This window comes from Canis lupus, chromosome 19 (genome assembly GCF_048164855.1).
Source record: "Canis lupus baileyi chromosome 19, mCanLup2.hap1, whole genome shotgun sequence".
Lineage (NCBI taxonomy): Eukaryota > Metazoa > Chordata > Mammalia > Carnivora > Canidae > Canis > Canis lupus.
In genome coordinates this window covers 4,386,992-4,402,000 of record NC_132856.1, presented here as the reverse complement: position 1 = coordinate 4,402,000, position 15,009 = coordinate 4,386,992, and the positions used below count along the sequence as shown (strand labels likewise).

Below are 15,009 nucleotides of genomic sequence, written 5' to 3'. Positions count from 1 at the left end.
AAACATAAAAGGATATGTTAGCCCAATATAATTCATCTGTATTTAGCCCAATACATCTGTATTTCAGCCTCTTAACATAATTCAAATTTCTGAGGTTCTTTTCTGGTTTTTAACCATGAGGCATATTTATTTCACCTTAATTGGGAACATTTTTACACCCTGCTCTCCTCGTTTAATGTCTCATTCATTATAGGAAGTTTGCATATTGCCTCTTAAGTCATTAGAAATATCCCTTTATAAAGGGTGACGAATATTTCATCTGATCTACCGTGATTCCCTTAACCATCCCATCATTGCGGGACATTTAGGGTGTTTCCAATTACCTTGCTGCAAACTGCTGCAGTGGACAATTTTATTTTCTCTTGGGTGATTTCCACCGAATAAGGAGTGGGGATACCGGCTGGATTTTGAATATCTTTCCGACTCTTCACAATTGCACCTTGGCGCAGGATCTGCCCCCTCCCCTTCCCCCCAGCCCCCAGCCCCCAGTCCCCAGCCTCCGCCTCCGCAAAGCCTAACCCTGGAGCCTGGCCCTCCCCCTGACTCCACTCCGGCTGTGCCGCAGGCCCCTCCGCCCCTCTCCTCCAGCGACCTCCAGGTCCTCGGCCGTCCTGGCTCGCGCTTGCCGGCCAGGTGCACTTCGGGACGCTGGCACGCACCGTCCTTACCTGAGCCTCTGTGTCCCGCGCAGGTGCCCAGGTAGACAAACTGCGGAGGACGTTCCTTTTTCCCCTTTCAGTCCATTCCCGCCTCCAGCGGTAGGGCGGCGCGTCTGGTAAGCGCTTGATAAACATCCAAAGTATTTTAAACAGCACCTTGAAGTTTCTAGGCTGTTTTTTTACTTTAGGTCCCTGAAAGTTAAAAACAATTTGCACCATGATTAGATGCGATGGGGAGGGGGAGATATGAATTAGTAAGAGAAAGTTCATGCATTTCATGCACGAAAGTTCATTCAAGAATTGACTGAGCACCTACTATATGCCACCGTTATCCACGGTGGTGAGTAAAAGACAATAAATTCAATAAAGTAAAAAAGCAGTGTGTTAGATGGTGATTCGAGCTAGGGAGACAAATCCGGCGCGGTTAGGAGACTGAAAGCAAGGCCTCCCTGAAGTGACCCTGGTAAGTGCTAACAATTGGGTGTCTACTGCGGCGGGCGTGCTAGGGGCCTCACCTGGGGAAGCCCGTTTAGACTAACGCCACAACGCAGGGAGGGGGGAACGACTGCTCCCATTGCACAAATAAGGAGGACGTAAGGCGCACGGCAGGGGTACACGTCAGCCCGAGTCCGAGGCCTCTGCCCTCCCCCGCAACTCCCGGCCCTGAGCCCTGTTCCTCCCCGGCAGGGAGAGGGTTAAAGCCGGGCGTAGCTCCGGGTTGTGCGCGTGCGCGGAGCGCAGATTGCGCGTGCGCAGAACGCGGGACTACGTGGCTGGCCGGAAGTGGCCTGTGCGGAGCTGCCCCCGGGTCGCTGCCGCTTGCTGCACGGGTCTGCCACAAGGCTGCTGCTTCGCGCCCCGCCGGCACCACCATGCTGAAGAAATTCGACAAGAAAGACGAGGAGTCGGGTGAGGGGGCGTAGGCTGGGGGAGGCCGGACCCTCGCGCAGGCTCTCTGCACCCGCCCGGGGAGCCGTCCTTCCGGGCCCCTTCCTCGACGGGAAGCCGAGACCCGGGGACGGGGGTGGGCAGGGGTTGTGCCAACGTCCGCAGGGGGGCAGTGGCAGGCCTTGGAGAGCCCGAGCGTGCTCCGCTGCCCCCTCTCGGGGGCTCGACCACAGTTCGCTGGGTGACCTTGGGTGGGTCATGCGCCTCTGGGGGCCTCGGTTTCCCCAGCTGTTAGGAGGAGGGGCCCGGCCAGATGCACCGTGGTGGCTTTCTCAGTGAGACCCCTTGGGATTCACGGGGCTGCGTTGCTGCTGGCCGAACGGGAGCGTAATCTGTGGAGCCAGTGCTGTGGCTAAGAACCCTCTTTCATTTATTTATTCAGTAAACATGTGTTGAGCGCTTGCCGAATGCCCGGCACTGTATTGCATCCCGAGATTGTAGTAGAACAATGAGACCCTCAGGGCTTCATCTGGGAATATTAAGTCACAGGCCTAGTGGAGAAGCTAGACACCAACCAGATAAAGACACACGTAATTGATTACAAATGTGACATTTGCTGTGAAGAAATCCTCGTCACTAGGAGACAATGGTCCCCACACATTGTAGGGACTCAGTTAAGTACAAGTTGCATAAATGAATGCAAGACACCACACTGAGAAGCACAGAAGGACTGTACCAGGGCTGCTGGGTGACCGAGTGGTTTCGGGTAGAAGGAGCTCCCTGCAGAAGAGTGGTAGGATCTATGTGCAAGTTGTAGAGCTTTGATTGCCCTTCTGGAGTAATTTGAACTTGACTAGGTAGACAGTAGTGACATCTTTCCCTTCTCTATGTCTGCAAGGTTTGCAGTTTAGGCTTCCAACCCATACTCACTCTTCTTTGCTCTGTAGGTGGAGGCTCTAACCCATTCCAGCATCTTGAGAAGAGTGCAGTACTCCAGGAGGCAAGTATCATTTACCTTCTCCATCCTAAGTGTTCATAATCAACGTGTTCAAAATACTAACACCTTTAAAGTGGTGCTTTAAAGAACAGTAAGGGAGGAACCTGTTCCTGGAAAGACAGGAAAACTTCCTGGAGAGAGTTCATTATGCTCGCCTTTGTTGTTGTTCCTGCTCTCTGTTTCTTTTTCTACTTAACAAGTGTTTATTAAAAACCTGTTAGTAAGTCAGCACATCCCTAACTAATATTTAGGGAAGATTTGAGGAGTGGTTAGTAGATGAATTAAGGAAAAAACAAAACAACACTGTTTCCTTATGAAAGTAAGCTTTTTAGGCAAATGTATTTATTTACCCTGGGACTTCTCAGATTTTGAATGTGCTTGAGTGCAATCAATGGGAAGGAAATAAACCAGGCTAGAAAGTAATGTTCTTGGTTGCTTTTTATTAGGCTCGTGTATTTAATGAAACTCCCATCAATCCTCGAAAATGTGCGCACATCCTCACCAAGATCCTTTACCTCATAAACCAGGTAAGAGGATGGAACTTGGGGATCCCTGGGTGGCTCAGCAGTTTAACGCCTGCCTCCAACCCAGGGTGTGATCCTGGAGTCCTGGGATCAAGTCCCACATCAGGCAGGGAGCCTGCTTCTCCCTCTGCCTGCCTCTGCCTCTGTCTCTCTCTCTCTGCCTCTCGTGAATAAAGAAATAAAATCCTAAAAAAAAAAAAAAAAAAAAGGATGGAACTTGGGGGGTGAGGGAAATGGTGCTGGAGGTTGTTGGAGGGGTTGCTAAGATAGCCCTTCAGATATCTGACAGCTCCTGTGTGATGGTTGTCCAGCTCTGGGTCTCCTCAATGTCTAACTCTGATGTATTGCCCTTGGTGCCCTTGCCTCTGCAGGGTCTGAGGATCTGGCCTGGGCTGAACTGGCAGAAAGAGCCTTCTGGCCTCTCTGCCCCACACTGAGACTTTCTTTTTCGACTAAAACAGGGGGAGCACCTAGGGACCACTGAAGCAACTGAGGCCTTCTTTGCCATGACCAAGCTCTTTCAGTCCAATGACGTAAGTGCCCTCAGTCAGTATGGTCTACCTTTGTGTGGGTTGGAGTTTTCCTTACCTTGGCCCTCTTGCTGAGCCACGGGTCAGTTATAGGACTTTTCCTATTTATTTTCCAGCCCACGCTCCGTCGGATGTGCTACTTGACCATCAAGGAGATGTCTTGCATCGCTGAGGATGTTATTATCGTCACCAGCAGGTGAGTCTTAGGTTGATGGATGATGGTTCCCTTGATGGAGGCCATTGACACAGAGGCCGTTTTTTTCTCTTGTGTATCAGGCAATGAGATTTTGTTTAATATAATACCAGGCACCCTTTCCTCTTTTGTCTCCCTCATCCTTGTGTTACTGCTGCCTACCCCATGGCAGCCTCCGGAGTGTGCAGTTTCCTTTTTAATTCTCTGACCTTACCTTAGAGCACAAACCCTTCCTTGCCTTGATTCCTCTCAGTCAACTGAGCCACCCTGGAACTTTCACAAAGACTTTAGTGAGTACCAAGAGAGAACACAAGAAAAATAGAGTGCAGGGGTATACAGACAGCCTTGCTTACCAATCACTGGTTTCTGCTGTAGACTGAGTTATTCAGGCGGCAGATGTGACTAAAATATAATCTCTGTTCTTAAGAACCAAGAATGTGGGGAGGGAAGGATGTTGTACATTACATCATAGGTCTCATTTAGAAAATATGTATTGAATGTCCACTAGTCCTTGTGAATAGTTCTGGGAATATAGCAGCAAAAAAAACTGACATGAGCTCTGCAGCCCCAGAATTGACAGAGAAATAACTAGGCAGACAGGTATTAAGATGTAATAGAGTTTAGGGACTCCTGAGTGGCTTAGCGGTTGAGCATCTATCTTTGGCTCAGGGCGTGATCCTGGAGTCCTGGGATTGAGTCCCACATTGGGCTCCCCGAATGAATCCTGTTACTCCTCCCTCTGCCTGTGTCTCTGCCTCTCTTTCTGTGTCTCCCGTGAATAAATAAACCTTAAAAAAAAAAAAAAAAAGATATAATAGAGTTTATCATGATAGACTGTGAGAACAGACTAGAAGAATATCCCATTTGAATTTGGATCAGAAAAGGCCTCCTAGGGGTGCTTCGTTGGCTCAGTCGGTTAAGCATCTGCCTTTAGCTTAGGTCATGATCTCAGGGCCTTGGGAACGAGCCCTGTGTTGGGCTCCCTGCTCAGCAGGGAGCCTGCTTCTCCCTCTCCTTTTGCCCCTCCTCACTGCTCTTCTCTCTTGCATTCACACACTCTCTCTCAAATAAATAAAATCTTAAGGAAGGAAGGGATAGAAACCTAGATAAATAAATAGCAGGACAGAAGTGGGGGGGCGGGGGTCAGGAGTGCTCCAGGTTGAGGGAATAGCATATTCAAAGGCCTGGAGAGGAGAGAGCATGGCCTATTTGGGGACTTCTTTGTTAAGGAGTTTATACTTGGTGGTAATGGGCAATAGGAAGCCTTGGGAACGTTTCAACCCAAGCTGGGGAGTGACCTTGTCAGTTTCAAGCTTTATAAAAATCTCTCTTGTTGCCATGTGGGGTTTGACCAGGAAGGAGTAAGAATTTTGTGAGGGCATTAGTTAGGAAACTCATGTAGTAGTCCAGGCAAGCATGTTGACCAGAGCTGGATAGAAATGGATGGGGACATGGTCTCAGAGAGGCCCAGTTTCCTGTGTGTAGACAATGCCTTCCCCTCCTGCAGCCTGACAAAGGACATGACTGGGAAAGAAGACAACTACCGGGGCCCAGCTGTGCGTGCCCTTTGCCAGATTACTGACGTGAGTCTCCTGCCCCCTCCAAGCAGCCATTCTTCCCTGCTTCCTGGAGAGGCTCAGTTATGATTTTCCTTCACATGCCTTAGGTTGTCCTGTGTCTCCTGGGTAAAACACTGAGCCAGGTGATGGGGTGCGGGTGGGGTGCAGGAACACCAGAAACAGGTTTGCCTCCTTCTTGCCCTCAATCTTCCCACCCATCATCTATACTCCTGACTATTGCCATGGATTGATAGTGTCCCCTCCCACCCCTACTTGTCCCCACAGAGCACCATGCTGCAGGCTATCGAGCGCTACATGAAACAGGCCATCGTGGACAAGGTGCCCAGTGTCTCCAGTTCTGCCCTGGTGTCTTCCCTGGTGTGTAGCTGGGGACCCTGGGGGGCTAGGCATCAGGTTGGGAAACTGAGGAAATATCAGTTGCTTTTCAGTAGGAAAAAAAGTGTTTCTATGTCCCCAGATCTGAGAGTCCCACCACCTTCTCAGTAAAGGGTACCAAGGAACTTTTGACCGATTCCTTAGGGTGACAGATTGTTGAAATTTTGGTCTGGTGGGAGATCTGTCACCAGGGTGGAGACTGAGGTTGAGAGCTGTTCTCATGCACTGTCTCACAAAACCAGGACAACAGGGCGTCTCTGGGCTGTCCAAGGGAGGATCCAGAGCTGGACTTAACTGTGAGCTGGGGCCAGGCAGTATGATGGCAGAGCACTCTGCCTACCTGCTTCTTAATGTGCTCTGTTGCCCGTAGCACCTGCTGAAGTGCAGCTTTGACGTAGTCAAGCGCTGGGTGAATGAGGCCCAGGAGGCGGCATCCAGCGATAACATCATGGTCCAGGTGAGGTGTGAACAGAGGAGTGGTATTTACAATTCTTAGGCATATGGCATGGCACTGGCCAGTCAGAAAGGACACTCTCCTGGAGATCCTGGTGGTCCCTAGCAGGGGCAGGCTTTAATCTTTTGTCCTTGGATTGTGGGGAGACTTGGGAATTTGGGAAAAGAATCCAGGGTACCCTTGGGAAGGTTTAAGTTAGAGGCTGCTTACCAGCTGGAACTGAAATATTCAAGTATTTGATAACCAGCCGAGTAGTGTTTGGGGGCATGGGAGGGAGCAAACCTGGCCCAGGGAGACAGAGAGCCTTTGCCAAGTTGGCTGTTAGTGGTGCATGTAAATACATTGGTGGGGCTTTCAGCCACTCAACTCTTTTTCAGTGACCTAGGCCAGGAATTCCTTTAATCTTTGTGAGTCTCAGTTTCCTTTCCTGTAAAATGGGAATGAAAGTTTCTGGCTCACAAGGCTGTAAGAATACTATGAGACAGCATCTAACAACACCTGACCTGTCCAGGGGCACCTGGGTGGCTCAGTCTCAGGTGTCTGCCTTTGGTTCAGTTCATGATACAACAGGCCTGGGATTGGGCCTCGTATTGGGCTCCCCACTCAGCAGAGCATCTGCTTCTCCCTCTGTCCCTCTCCTGCTTGTGCTCCTTCTCTCTCTCTCTCAAATAAATAAAGTTAAGAAAAAAAAAAAGTCTGACCTTTCAGGTGCGTACCTGTAAGTGCTCCCTGTGTGCTTATCGCCTCTTTCTTCTCACTCCTTGTGCTGATTCTCCTCTCCAGGGCCGGCTGTGGCCCCTCAGAACACTTCCTGGGGTCAGAGAAGCTTCTCACATACAAGGCACCCACAGTTGCATGCCTTAGCCTTTGAATACCACTCTGGTAAAGAAAGAAAAAAGGAAAAGAAAACAAACAAAAAAAAAAAACAAAGGGCAGGGGGATAAGAATGAACTCTGTGTACCTTACATCTCCAAAAGGGGAATCCCTTGACTTTGTGCCCTCAGACCTAGCTTTGCCAGTGCCAGCCATGAGTCCTTGGGAGTCAGTAGGGCTACAAATAACTACCTTTAGGGGTGTCATAAGGTTTAACGCTGTAAGATCTCATGGGAGGAGCATGGGTCCATGCTCGAGGCCTGGCTCCCACTTTCTCTTGTTGAAAGACATCTCATCTTCTCCTGTTCTTTCATCTCTGTGGTTTTTGTTGTCCCCTCCACATCTGTACTCAGGCCGCCTTGCCAAAATTGGGGGTAGGAGCTAGGCTACAAATATACTCGTATGGTTTATTGAGTATTGTGTCAGAGGCCATCCATACAGAGCATCTGGGTAAATTGTTCATAGCCCCTCTGAGGTAGAATGAGAAGGCTAAAGCCCAGAGAGATGTACTGGCCTGCTGGTAGACCTGAGGTTCACATGTCTATACTATGCCATGGTCTCCTATCATCTAGTACCATGCTCTGGGGCTCCTGTACCATGTGCGTAAGAACGACCGCCTGGCTGTCAACAAGATGATCAGCAAGTTCACCAGGCACGGCCTCAAGTCTCCCTTTGCCTACTGCATGATGATCCGGGTGGCCAGCAAGCAGCTGGAGGAGGAGGACGGCAGGTAATGGCTCTCGGCTCCCCTGGCCAGGTAATGCCTCATTCAGTGTTGGGCCACCCCCAACTTCTTGCTGCCCATGTTCTTTTGTAGCCGTGACAGCCCACTGTTTGACTTCATTGAGAGCTGTTTGCGCAACAAGCATGAGATGGTGGTGTATGAAGCTGCCTCAGCCATCGTCAATCTGCCAGGTTGCAGCGCCAAAGAGCTGGCCCCAGCTGTGTCAGGTTACAGACATCCCTTCACCCAAGCCCCACATGTTTATGTCTGCTGGGAACTAGGCCCTGGGCCCAGGGGTCAGGGAAAAGAAAGAAAAAGCCCTCAAATAGGCCATAGTGTTATGTTAAGAGAAGTATTTGGGATCTAGTATGTATTTGGTACCAGGCACTGTACCAGGCTCTCTTGTGTGCCTTATGTTTGGGGATAGGGTACTTTTAGTTCCATCTTACCATTCATTAAAGAGCCTGGGGCTCTGATAAGAGGCAGAGGTGGGGTTCAGATCCACTCTGCAGCCTATCAGACTGGCTAGCCATGCCAAGAGAGCCTGGTGGAGGAACCCAATATTTATAAAACCAGTGCATTGGTCACTAGGGGCCAAGCTGTCTTAGACAAAGGAAGAACATTTCAGAGGGATCCCTGAAGCCTGAACACTGGAGCCTGATGGCCTGGATTGGAGTCCTGGCTTCCTGACAGCCATGACACGGGGAGAGATATGCTGTCTGACGTGTAACCAGTTAGCATAGGAACCAGGGCAGTTGTTGAAGCCAGGATGGAGCTAATTCTGCTGGTTTCAGTGCATGCCCAGGAATGGGGAGTGCAGTTCTACTTCACAGAGGTAGAGGGCTCAGGCTTTAGGTACAGGCAGTCCTGGATTTCAGTCCTGGTTCTGGTAGCTAGCAGCTGCTCCAGAGTTAACTTTAGTAGCTTTACCCGTGTACTTAAGTCTCTGTATCTGTTAAACGGGGATAATAGCTGCTCTGTGAGATTGTGAGAAATGAATAAGACAAGGTATAGCAGCTCCTTAGCACAATGCCTGGAAAATAGCAGGTTCTCAGTAAGTAGCAGCCGGCATCATTCATAACATCCACTGGGCTCTCATAGGCATATCAAAGCCTCTTTGCTCATGAGCTCTCTTCCTTGGTTATGGTGAGGGTGCCAGCAGGGAAATGAGCACAGAGTTTGGGTCTGAACAGCTTCCTAGCCCTTGTGTGCCCTCCATGCCCTGTGCTGCCCTTCCCTGGAGGCCTGGGCTTTCCCAGCTGCTGAGTGGTGAGGGCAGCCTGGCACATGGCATCTGTATCCCCACAGTGCTCCAGCTTTTCTGCAGCTCACCTAAGGCCGCTCTCCGCTATGCTGCTGTCCGCACCCTCAATAAGGTAAGGGTTTAGAGGTGGGTAACTCTGGCCTTTTGAGAGGGTCAGGGGGGTGGCCTAATCAGCTGGAGGCATTTCAGTTACCCCTGACCTGAGTTACAAAAGGTGTGGTGCTGGTCACAGTTGCTTTCTACCAGATGGTGAGATGGGCTCGTCTGAGGCCAGAGCCATCAAAAAAGTCCCTTTTTGGGGCACCTGTGTCGCTCAGTGGTTGAGTGTCTGCCTTTGGCTCAGGTCATGATCCCCAGGCCCTGCGATCAAGTCCCTCACTGGGCTCCCTGCAGGGAACTTCTCCCTCTGCCTATGTCTCTGCTTCTCTGTATGTTTCATGAATAAATTGATAAAATCTTTAAAGAAAAAAAGAAAAAGGCCCTTTTTATATCTGTTCTCTCTGTCCTCTCAAACAGGTGGCCATGAAGCACCCTTCTGCAGTGACAGCATGCAATCTGGATCTGGAGAACCTGGTGACAGACTCAAACCGTAGCATCGCTACACTGGCCATCACCACGCTCCTCAAGACCGGCAGTGAGAGCAGCATCGACCGCCTCATGAAGCAGATCTCGTCCTTCATGTCAGAGATCTCAGATGAGTTCAAGGTACCCGGGTGTGCCTGGAACACCCACTGTCCCCAGAGTGAGGAAGACACTTTGTGCCTGCTCCTCCACATTCCCTAGCCCCCAGGCCAAGATTGACTGGGAGCTGGTCAGGCTTGAAGACTTGGTGGAGAGGGTGGCACTTTGCCCTTCTGAGGGCTCGGACTTGGGAGACACGCTCATCCTGCCTCTGGAACTTTGTCCTTATTGTTCCTTTGTGAGACCAGTTGTCAGGGCATGGAGCGAAGGCTGAGGGAGCAAATGTTGTCAGAGAGCTCTCATTTACTAGTATGGGCTGATGGTGGTGCTATTGATCAGTTTGGGGAAGGAGGGAGAGTCAGGTCCTGGATGAGCACAGCGAGAAGGTAATAGTGGTGATTGCAGATATGTTGAGTTTGATGTGCCAGTGAACACCAGGTGGAGTTGCCTGGTGGGCATTTGGAAACACTGGTCTTGAGCTCAGACAACAGACAAAGGTTTGAGAGTGAGCGGCATAATAGGTAAAACTACAGGAGCAGGAAGGACTGCCTAAGAGACTTTGTGCAGTGCTCACTTTGGCAGCACATGTACTAAAATTGAGACTGTGTGCAAAGGGGAGAGGGCCAAGACCAAAGTACCTAGGGAGGAACCAGATCAGCTGATGTGTAAGATTGTGGGGGTGGAGGTAGGAAGAGAAGCAGAACAGGTGGCAAGGAGAGGGGCCTGTGGACTTACTTTGAGGTCTGAGAAAAGCAGAGTCCGGATCCAGAGTCTGGGTCTGGGGCTCTTGGGACCTGTGTGCATGCCACCCTAGTTGGATGGGCTTAGGGATCATGTACTCCCTGAGGGTAGTGGAGTTCCTCTCTCCTCCTTGCCCTCTAGGTCCAGGGCCTGGCTGGACCTAAGGAAGGACTCTGTTGGCACGTAGTAAACTAAGTAACTTGACCCTAGTGTCAGGCCGCTGCTCACACATGTCTGTTTGACTCAGGTGGTGGTGGTCCAGGCCATCAGTGCCCTGTGTCAGAAGTATCCTCGCAAACACGCTGTGCTCATGAACTTCCTGTTCACCATGCTGCGGGAAGAGGTAAGAGCTGGCATTTGGGGCCTGCCAGGTCTCCTCGTGCAGGGAGTGACCTGGCTGCTAACTCCATGCTCAATTTGGAGCCAAGGTCCTCTTCTTGGGGGGTACCCAGATCAACCTATTAACGAGGTAGATTTCCTGGTGCCTGTGGCCTTTATACTCCTCATGAACCATAGTATAAACATACCAATTGCTAGTAATTACAGTAATAAGTAATGACTCACCACCCTGGCTTTAAAGACACAGCAGATGCCCTGTGGCGATGCTTATGCCAGAGTCAGGAAAACCTGTGTTCACTGGTGTCTAGTATAGAAATTTTCTGGGCATTCCAAGAGCTCCAGGGGTGGTTTCTTCTGAAATTAATGCTAATAATGTATGTAACATTGGGTTCTATTTTTGTTTTTGATGTAAGTTTGTGACTCACACTGCCTTCCTTGGGTGTGTCAACAAAACCAGTTAATTCAGAGGAGCAGAAGCAAAGGGCTTTAGAGTAGAATTGGTCCCCAGATATCTAGTGCCCCTTTACCCCAGCCCAAAGTGGCCCTTGGAACAAGGCAGGTGAGGAACCCTTGCCTTGGGTATCTTTGGGATTCTTGCAATATTAGAGGGGAGGAGGGTGCTAATACTTAGGGAGTTTTTAGCTAATGGGTCCAACACTTTGGAGACACCACACAGCGTATACAATCTTGTGATCTTCATAACAGGCCTTGTCGACAGACATCATTTCCTCCCTTTAAAAATCAGGGATCTGGGGGATCCCTGGGTGGCTCAGCGGTTTAGCGCCTGCCTTTGGCCCAGGGCGCAATCCTGGAGTCCCGGGATCAAGTCCCACGTCGGGCTCCTGGCATGGAGCCTGCTTCTCCCTCCTCCTGTGTCTCTGCCTCTCTCTCTCTCTATCATAAGTAAATAAATAAATCTTAAAAAAAAAAAAAATCAGGGATCTGGGCAGCCCCAGTGGCTTAGCGGTTTAGTGCCACCTTCAGCCCAGGGCGTGATCCTGGAGGCCCCGGGATTGAGTCCCACATCAGGCTCCCTGCATGGAGCCTGCTTCTCCCTCTGTCTGTCTGCCTGCCTCCTTCAACCTCTCTCTCTCTCTTTCTCTCTCTCTCTAATATATAAATAAAATCTTAAAAAAAAAATCAGGGATCTGAGACTCAGGTGAAGTGACCTGCCTGTGGTCACCTGCCCAATCAGTATCTGAGCCAAAATCTGAACTAAGATGTATCTGGCTCCAGAGTCCATGGTTTTTCCCCATACCTCCTTTCCTCCCAGAAAAATTCATGGTTCCAAATATCAGTAAAATGTAAGACTTCATTCATTAGGGTGCAGCAGTCAGACACTGAAACCTTGTGTTCTAGAAATGGATCTGCTGCTTGTGCACAGGGGTATGTCCATTCACTAATCAGAGCAGCTGCCAGCGAAGCCTTGATGCAGTTAGTCTGAGCTTCTTGCTGCCCGCCCCCCCCTTCACTGCTTGCCTGGCTGTAAAACTGTTACCGAAAACAGTGTTTGAAGGTTTATAGTGTGCTTTCTCACATAACCGCCTCACTGAAATAAAACAGCATACAAATAGCATCTTAACCCTTCACAATAATCTGTGAACTAAGTACACTGATGGTCCTTATTATGAATATGCCTGAGGTTCGGACAAGGAAAGTAACTCACAGCCATACAACAAACCCAAAATATTTCTATTAAATGATCTACTATTAGATTTGCAAGGGCCCCAGCATGCATTCAGTCCAAGCCTTATATTTTACACAGAATATAAGCCAGGTCCCTGGTCTCCCTTGACCAGGTTCTGTGTTGGGACCGCTGTCCTTCGTCCTGGTTAGGTGTTGGGCCTCACAGCTCATTTCTGAAAAGAGCAACTTTCTTGCTCAGCTCAACCCCTCCCATTGCAGGGTGGCTTTGAATACAAGCGGGCCATCGTGGATTGCATCATCAGCATCATTGAGGAGAACACAGAGAGCAAGGAGACGGGGCTGTCACACCTGTGCGAGTTCATCGAGGACTGCGAGTTCACCGTGCTGGCCACCCGCATCCTGCATCTTCTAGGGCAGGAGGGACCCAAGACCAACAACCCTTCCAAGTATATCCGCTTCATCTATAACCGTGTAGTTTTGGAGCATGAGGAGGTCCGGGCAGGTGGGTCTGAGCTGGTGTTGAACTGGGGCTTTTTTTTTTTTTTTTAAGATTTTTTTTATTTAATCATTGAAAGAGAGAGTGAGACTGTGAGAGAAGCACAAGCAGTGGGGAGAGTCAGAGAGGGAAAAGCTGACTCCCTGCTGAGCAGGGAGCCCGATGCGGGGCTAGATCCCAGGACCCCAAGACCATGACCTGAGTGGGAGGCAGATGCTTAACTGACGGAGCCACCCAGGCACTCCCCAAACTGGGGCTCTTAGCTGCTGCTTGAGCAAATGGCCTGCCAAAGGGACCTACGCCCCAGCCCACAGGCACTCTGTGTTCTTGCCTCACAAGCTCCATGATTTATAACATTGTGGAAAGGACCTCAGATGCTTGGGTATCACCCAGTTGGATGGTTCTTTAGCTCTCTGATTTGTTACTGATTTTTGGTTTTTAACTTTGACTACATGTTGGTGTTTAACTTTCTTTTATTTCTTGCTGTTTTTTGGTTAGCTTTTTTAAAAACTGTAGCTTTATTGAGATATAAATCACAGACTATAAAATTCACTATTTTTTTTTATTTTTTTATTTTTTTATTAAGAGAAGGAGCAGGGGAAAGAGGAGAGAGAAACTTAAGCTCCATACCAAGTGCAGAGCCTGATGCAGGGCTCTCTCTCACAACCCTGAGATCATGACCTGAGCCAAAATTGAGAGTCAGGTGGTTAACCAACTGAGCCACCCAGGCACCCCAAAATGCACTCTTTTAAATGAGTATACAATTCAGTATGCATCCATCATATTTTTCTCTTTTTTTAAGATTTTATTAATTTATTCATGAGAGACACACACAGAGAGAGAGAAAGGCAGAGACAGAGGCAGAGGGAGAAGCAGGCTTCATGCAGGGAGCCTGATGTGGGACCCGATCCTAGGACCCCAGGATCATGACCTAAGGTGAAGACAGATGCTCAACCGCTGAGCCACCCAGGTGTCCCGCCATCATATTCTTTATTTCAAATTTACTGTCTTCTAATGCCCCCACTGGACAGATCTTTCCAGTTTCAGCGATTGATATTCATTAATAATAGTTCATTTTCTTACGTTAATCCAAAGGTTAATAACTACAAATTGAGGCCATTTGTGTATAGAAGCTGAGCAACCTGTGTGTGGCTAGCTTCTGTGGCCTCATCTCAGTTAATGCCAAAATGGCTCCTGGAACCCAAGAATGGGGCTGCCTTCTCCATGAAACAGATGAGGGAGCTGAGGCCCAGTGAAGGTCCGTCCAAGACCAGTCATTGCAATGGTGGCAGATTTGGGCCTCCATGCTCAGGACTGCTTATAAGCTCTGGGGCTCTTCTGCTCAAACACCTGTTCCAAGTGCTGGAAGTGTCCGAGCTATGAGCTGTCAGGTGTGTTGAATAAATCATAGTTGCTTCATAAACACAGGTGCTGTGAGTGCTCTGGCCAAGTTTGGAGCCCAGAATGAAGAGATGTTACCCAGTATCTTGGTGTTGCTGAAGAGGTGAGTCTTTTTTAAAAACAGCTTTATTGACATATATTTTGCAAGCCATAAAGTTCACCAACTCAAAATGTGTAATGTGATGTTTTTTATTATGGGACAGAGCTGTGTAACCATCACCGTAATCTAAGTTTAAAACATATCTGTCATCCCCAATAGGAACCCTATATCCATGGTGCTTATACGGCAGACTAAATGTTGTACTAGGGTAGTACTTTCTGTGGATGTGTGTTCCTAGCATTAAGACTCCTTGGTCTCTGTGGGTTTTTTGCAATATATGAAGTTTGATGAGGCTGTTTTCAACTGTACCTGCTTGGCTGTTTTGCTGGTTAGCTGGTGAGGGTGGAGATAGAAAGAAAAGAAACCCTATATCCATTACTTGTCACTTTTCCCTCCCCTCAGCACCCCCCCTACTTAACCCCAGACAACCACTAATCTACTTTTTATTTCTATGGATTTGCTCATTCTGGTCATTTCATGAAATGGAATCATTTAATCTGTGGGCTTTCATGTGTTTGGCTTCTCCACAATGTTTTTTTTCCA

At 49.1% G+C, this 15,009-nt stretch overlaps 2 protein-coding genes across 5 annotated transcripts in view; one reads left to right on the top strand and one right to left on the bottom strand.

Annotated features, from left to right (window-relative positions):
• Positions 1-1,326, bottom strand: part of CNBP (CCHC-type zinc finger nucleic acid binding protein) — a 69,010-nt gene extending 67,684 nt beyond the window's left edge. For all 4 annotated transcript variants that reach the window (XM_072784928.1, XM_072784926.1, XM_072784932.1 and 1 more), the window contains exons 1-2: positions 1,175-1,326; positions 669-851 (exon numbers count right to left, since the gene is read on the bottom strand). The gene's annotated coding sequence lies outside the window, so the exon portion shown is untranslated. The remainder of the gene's footprint in view (positions 1-668; positions 852-1,174) is intronic.
• An 86-nt stretch (positions 1,327-1,412) lies between these two features.
• COPG1 (COPI coat complex subunit gamma 1) overlaps positions 1,413-15,009 on the top strand; it is a 28,411-nt gene continuing 14,814 nt past the window's right edge. Inside the window, exons 1-15 of the mRNA XM_072784906.1 lie at positions 1,413-1,568; positions 2,495-2,547; positions 2,991-3,071; positions 3,530-3,601; positions 3,715-3,794; positions 5,299-5,374; positions 5,636-5,728; positions 6,117-6,203; positions 7,646-7,803; positions 7,891-8,024; positions 9,106-9,173; positions 9,578-9,766; positions 10,731-10,826; positions 12,728-12,971; positions 14,394-14,469. Of these exons, the coding sequence (XP_072641007.1) occupies positions 1,532-1,568; positions 2,495-2,547; positions 2,991-3,071; positions 3,530-3,601; positions 3,715-3,794; positions 5,299-5,374; positions 5,636-5,728; positions 6,117-6,203; positions 7,646-7,803; positions 7,891-8,024; positions 9,106-9,173; positions 9,578-9,766; positions 10,731-10,826; positions 12,728-12,971; positions 14,394-14,469 (1,544 nt within the window). The 5' untranslated portion in view covers positions 1,413-1,531. The remainder of the gene's footprint in view (positions 1,569-2,494; positions 2,548-2,990; positions 3,072-3,529; positions 3,602-3,714; positions 3,795-5,298; positions 5,375-5,635; positions 5,729-6,116; positions 6,204-7,645; positions 7,804-7,890; positions 8,025-9,105; positions 9,174-9,577; positions 9,767-10,730; positions 10,827-12,727; positions 12,972-14,393; positions 14,470-15,009) is intronic.